Source organism: Eubalaena glacialis, chromosome X (assembly GCF_028564815.1).
Source record: "Eubalaena glacialis isolate mEubGla1 chromosome X, mEubGla1.1.hap2.+ XY, whole genome shotgun sequence".
Taxonomy (NCBI): domain Eukaryota; kingdom Metazoa; phylum Chordata; class Mammalia; order Artiodactyla; family Balaenidae; genus Eubalaena; species Eubalaena glacialis.
In genome coordinates, this window is record NC_083736.1 from 65651833 (window position 1) to 65657526 (window position 5694).

The 5694-nt window shown below is 58.9% G+C and overlaps 1 protein-coding gene across 1 annotated transcript; it reads left to right on the top strand.

Moving 5' to 3' along the window:
• Positions 1–1874: 1874 nt before the first annotated feature.
• LOC133081808 (uncharacterized protein CXorf49 homolog) lies at positions 1875–5405 on the top strand. Its single transcript, XM_061178160.1, has 6 exons — positions 1875–1892; positions 1926–3065; positions 3705–3861; positions 4391–4467; positions 4735–4780; positions 5365–5405. The coding sequence occupies exons 1-6, from the start codon at positions 1875–1877 to the stop codon at positions 5403–5405; spliced, it is 1479 nt and encodes a 492-aa protein (XP_061034143.1).
• Positions 5406–5694: the final 289 nt, after the last annotated feature.

The following is a 5694-nucleotide window of genomic DNA, read 5'->3' on the forward strand; positions in this document are numbered from 1 at the left end:
AGGAATGGAGGGGTGTCAGAGTAGGAGTTGGGTGGCAGACAAGGGAAATTCTAACACCCATGGGCCGTATAGAAACCAAGAGAGGGACCACTCCCCAGACATCAGTACTGCTCAGCTCAGGGAAGCTGAGGACTGACAGCTCCAAGAAAAATTGAGAGACACCTGGCTATCCACACCCACCGCCATCACAACTGGTAGGCCTTGGTTGTGCGTCCTTCAAAACTTTAAAACATACTTGTACATATACTTAAATGAATTCTCATATATCACATAGGATTGACTGGTGTGTGTGTGTGCCCACGCACGCAAGTGCTTTAATTTACAAATGTGAATCCAAAGCCATCGTTCTGCAACTTGCAGTTTGAAGTCAGGAGGATGCTTTCGAAAGCTGTGAGAATGGCCTGATGCATTCCTTTGGACTGCCACGCTTTATGCTACTGGATGCTAAGCCACGTTGCATTCATCCATTTCCTTACTGACGGGAATTTGGAGTGTTCCCAGTTTTTCCCATCACCAACACCCTTGTGCATGTGTTCTTGTACACTACAGGTACCAGCGTGTCTCCGGAAGAAGTACCAGGCAGCAGACTTGCCGGACATAGAGGAAATAGCTTTTTTTTTTTCCTTCCACTTTTAAGATCTTGGGCTCAAAGCAAGGACTCTGGAGTCATATTGATTGGTTTCAATCCTGCCGCTGATCCCCAAGAGCCGAATGACCTTGGGCCAGTGGCTGAACCTCTCAGTGCCTGTTTCCTCACCGGTAAGAGGCCAGTAATAGTTGGTACTATAGTTCGAGGCGTGTCACGCGGATGCGTTTCTATTTATGCCCAGCGCTTAGAAGAGTGCCAAGCACAGAGTCCGTGCTGGCGCTAAGTTTCTTTCAATGGATTCTGCCAGATTACCTCCCAAATGGATCTCTTGCACCACCGCCACAGGGGTTTGCTCCTAAACTCTCCCACCCTCGGAATGTTTAAGCTGTTTGAAGGTTGTCAACCTAGTGTGTGAAACCCGATTCGTGCTTTTAGTTCACATCTCCAGGATCAGCGGTGGGGAGCATCTTTTGGGGTGTAACTGGCCACTGCGATTTCCTCTTCTTTGAATTTGCCTCAGAGCGGGGGAAGGGCTGATGGAGCGAGGCCAACCCCAGTCTGTCCGCCAACCCCAGTCTGTTCGCCAAACCCGCCTGCCATTAACGTTTGCTGAGCCACATTTGATGGAGCAGTTGAGACAGAGACCTTACAGAACGAAAATACGATCCCTTTGCTCTCTGGCCGACCGCTGATCACTGACTGCGGAACTCCTGTGCCCATTCTCCTGTTGGGTCGTAAGGCTTGCGGTGGAAGGGAGGCTGGCAAATGCTTCGGGCGCGTGCTAGGCGTCCAGCGCCTCCATCTTGACGTTTCATCCTCACCACCCCTGGAGCCCAGCGCCCTCACTCCCCGACGCCCTGTATAGATGGGAAACGGAGCCTCAGAGCTGTGACTCTAACCGGAAAGGGGAGGCGGGACAGGAGGAGGCGGGCCGAGAGGCTTGACAGAGGGAGGCACTCCCACCATCCCCTTCACCAGCCCACTGCCCGGACCGCCCACGGGCTTGGGGGCAAACCAGAGGCCCTCGACCCCATTGGTTAGGCCTCGAGGGGGCGGGTGAACAAGGCGCCCGCTGGATGGCGGGGCCCGGACCAATGAGGAGGCCGCGGCGCGGGCGTGGGAGGCGCGCTGAAAGCCGCGCGTCGTTTCGTTTGAGGCGAGCTCGTGCGGCGCTTGAGGTGGCTGCCGCAGCCCTCTGAGCGCCGCCCGCCTCGCCCGCCGTGACCCCGACCGCGACTCGGGCCATCGACCGTCGCCCCGGTTCCGGCGCCGCCAGGGTCGCGACATGAGCTCCCCCGATGAGGTGTCTGTGTGAGGAACGGGTTTCCGCCCAGAGGGCGGGGAGTCGCGGAGCGGCGAGGGCGGGGGCGGCTTCCCGGACCCCGAGGGCTTCCAGTCGGAGCGGGAGATGCTGGACGCAGGAGGGCCGGTGCTGTGGGGCCGCGAAGGCCGACCTGGCTCCCCGGCTGACCACACGAGGGACCTCCTGGACCTGGCCGAGGAGTCTGCGGCGGCCATCCTGCAGCAGCTGGCCGACTGGGACGTGCTGGGCGTCCGCAGACACCCGTCCCCGGAGAGCTGCGCCGCCTTCGAAGTGTCCGCCGTGTGGGCCGGCCTCGAGGCGGGTCCCGGCGGTCGAGGAGCGCCCGCCCAGAGCTGTGGGGAAGCGCCGCCGGCTCCAGCCGGCCCTCTCCACCTCGGTGGGCCCGAAGCGGGCCGGGCCTGGGGGAACCCTAAGAGAGGCCCTAAGCGTAGGTTGAACGTGGCTGCGGATCGCCAGCGGCTCTCCGAGGAAGGCCTGGCCTGGCTGCTGTCCGACCCCGAGTCCTCAGATGAGTTCAGTGAGACACAGCTGATGACGGTGAGCACTTACCCCAGAGGAGGAGGCCAGGCCGAGCCCAGCAGACCCGAGGATCCCGGGGACACTCCCAGACACTCGAATTTCCAAGTCAGGGAGAATTTCCTTCACGTGCCAGGCTCTTCCCTGTCCTCGGCTCCGCGAGGACTCACTTCGGTTGTGGAAACGCACGGCGTTGGAGAGCAGGGCATCTCTTCCCCTAGGAAAATGCGGAGCGTGCTCTGGGGGAAGGGGGGCAGCAGGCCCAGCTACCCGGGAGCTGCTGCTGCTGCTGCTGCTGCTGCTGCTGCAGGTGGCCTGCCGCGGGTCACTCCTAGGAAGAAGGGGGCCCAGGAGAAGAAATCCCTCGGGGGAGCCTCCAAACTTGCCCTGGGGAGAACCTTCCCTTCCGGGGGAGAGCGAATCAAGGCAACTCCCCTGGAACCGGCCACCTTGCCCCCAATCTCTGGTATTCCGCTGCTTGGGAGATCCAAGAGGTATACCTTGGTCCCTTCGGGAACCGAACAGTCCAAGCACACCGGCGCTGGGAAGAAATCCGTGGCCAGGCGGGCAAGGGAGTCTGAGGCGGTGGCGGGAGAAGATAAGGACCCAAATAGAGACCCAGCCGCAAAGGGCCAAGTGAGTAGGCCATGCTCCTCCTCTCTGCCCACTCTTCCCCCCCACCAGCTCCAACCGCCCGCAGGACACACGTCTTCACCCATGCTGCCTCTGTCCATCCCTCAGGGGTCGTCATTGGGTGCCCCTCGGTCACTGGGTCATTAGGATGCCAGATCGGGCTCCTTTTACTAGGGACAAACATTAAGGTAGCACTTCGGGTGTGCTGGGCCCGGTTCTCCACCCTTGGCCTGTTTCCAGCCTCCTCTGCGAGACTGGTGCTGGGATGGAAGGGAGGGCTGGTAGCTGAATTGGGTCGGGGGATCCCTTAAAAGTTTCCCCGAAAAGCCTCAGTATTTACACTCACCAGCTTCCTGAATCCTACTTCCTAGCTGTTCCCCAGACCTTCCTTGCAGGGGGCCTGGGCTTTCTCAGTGCCCCAGTGTTGTCCCTAGATCAGTTCTGCCTGCTGGCCTGAGGCTGACTGAGGGAGAAAGTGCTAATGAGATCAGTCTTTCAATTCCCTTCCGAATTCCCTGCCTCACCCCGGCCCCGAATCACACAACTCTCTCTCTGTTTCTAACACAAACACACACACACACACACACACACACACACACACACACATCCTTAGTCCTAATCGGTGAGAAATTCTTGTTTCAGCTGCCAACTCACAGGCCAGGCACATCTTTTCCACGCATGCATCGTGGAAAAGCCAGCAGTGGCGACCTCAACACCAGAGGCCCCCAAGATCCAGGAAACTCAGAGCCCTTGGCCCTGAACCAGGGAGAAGTCATGCCCAGGGTGCCTGTCCCCTCAGGTGAGTGTCGTGGGTTTGATATGAGGGGAAGGGAGAGGGGTTGAGGACAGAAACCTCTGGCTCTGTCTCTGCTGGGGGCACAGCCTTGCTCCCAGGCAGCTTCTCCCACAGGAGACAGGGTGCTGGCAGGGCTGGCCTTGAGCCACATCATCCTCTGTGTGGGGTTTGTGCGGCCGGGGTGATCGGTGGCAGTGCCCAAAACAGCTCCTCCGGGTGTAGACTTGCAGGGGAACAGCCTTTTCTGTTAAGTCCTGTTTGCCCACATTGCTCTCCCACGTGCTGGCTGTGGCTGCAGCTCTGGGAGGGTCGAATCCAGAGTCACAGTCTTTGGGGACTACAGTGGCGAAATGGCTGCCCCTGGGGAACAGGGGAGGCCGGCCCAGGGAGAAGGTTCGGGCTGCTGGGCAGAGCAGGGGCGGCTTGTTGCCAGCGGAGGGTGGTGCTGCCTCACCTCACGTTAGACCCCGCTTGGCCCTTTCCACCTCACTGGGAGCCTGAGAAGCTGGATTGTGTGTCCTTTCCCTCTCAGGTGACCGGGAGCCACTTGACCATCCCCCAAGACCAGAAAGACAGCAGCAGCCACTGGGAACACCAGGCTGTCCTCGGGTAATGCTTCCTCTGGCTCCTGGAAATGCAGGCCCAAACTCGAGGGTGGGATCTGGGTCCAAGTTCAACTGACATATGTGGGGCCCCACATCCCCTGCCCCCATCACGTACCCCACGGAGGGAACCCACCTCCTTTCCACTGAAGAGCCCTTGCCAGTCTAGCCACCCGGCTCTGGGATGGAGGACCTGGGGGAGAGGAGAAGGTGGAAGAGAGAGGAGGCCAGAGTATACTAATCATTTCTCTTCCTCCTGTGTCTGCTGGCGTAGTGTCTCATGCTACAGAGAGAAATAGACGACCTTAAGGAGAAACTTGGTATGAGGAACCAGGGACGTAGAGCGGTGTGTTAGTGCAGAACCGGCGTGGGCACCTGTGGTGGGGGTGGGCTGCAGGTGCAGTCGGCCTCGCAGGGACCAACATCCCTGTGGGGAGGAGAACCTAGCAGGCCTGGCCCTGGAGCCGGCTGTGCATGTACAGCTGGGCGTGTGTACAAGTAGCAAAGTACTATCTGGACTGCATGCACACTTTGCCAACCAGACCAGTCCTAGGGAATCTCCTTCTGATAGGAATTTTAGAGATGCCTCGTTGATTTTTCCCTTGAACTGCTGCTTGGTGTGGCTTCTAAGGTTCTTGTTGGATTGTTTGTTTGTTTGTGTGACGAGTTCTGACTGGTTGTGGCACGGCCCACAGCATAAGAGCTGCTGGCACATTTTGTTTCCCTTTAGGAACCGATTCCATATTCAGTTCGGGTGGTGGGGAGTGGTCAGGCCCAGAGCTCTTTGCATCAGGTCTGGAGGGGGTTTCAGGTTGCAGGGCTAGGCGGTTCCTCTCAGGGATAGGGGGACGGGCTTCTATATTCCTCTGTCTGGAGCGCCTGCTAATGCCTGTCCGTGTTGCAGCCGCCATGCAGTACCTGGCTGACAAGTTCCAGACCCTTTGAAGTGAGTGTTACACACACCGTACCCCTTCCCACAGTCCTGGCTGTTGAGCAGGGCTGGGGGCTGGCCCTGGCTTGAGGCTCTTCCCTGACTCCGCTGTTTCACAGGTTGAGCCCAGCGTCTTCCTGCAAGAGGAGCAGCTGGTACCTTTGGGGCCCGGGAGCTGTGGCCAAGCTCGTTCCCTCCTGTTCTGCCTCAGCTAGGGCTTCCTCTCCCCCTTGTTTTGCCCCTGCCCCACCCCAGTTTCACAGCATTATCCAATTAAAGTGCCTCTCATCTTCTGTGTTCTGC

Coding starts and splice junctions, on each gene's coding strand:
- LOC133081808 (XM_061178160.1), top strand. Junction 3,862..4,390: donor CAGGGTGCCTGTCCCCTCAG/GTGAGTGTCGTG, acceptor TTTCCCTCTCAG/GTGACCGGGAGCCACTTGAC. Junction 4,468..4,734: donor GAACACCAGGCTGTCCTCGG/GTAATGCTTCCT, acceptor CTGCTGGCGTAG/TGTCTCATGCTACAGAGAGA.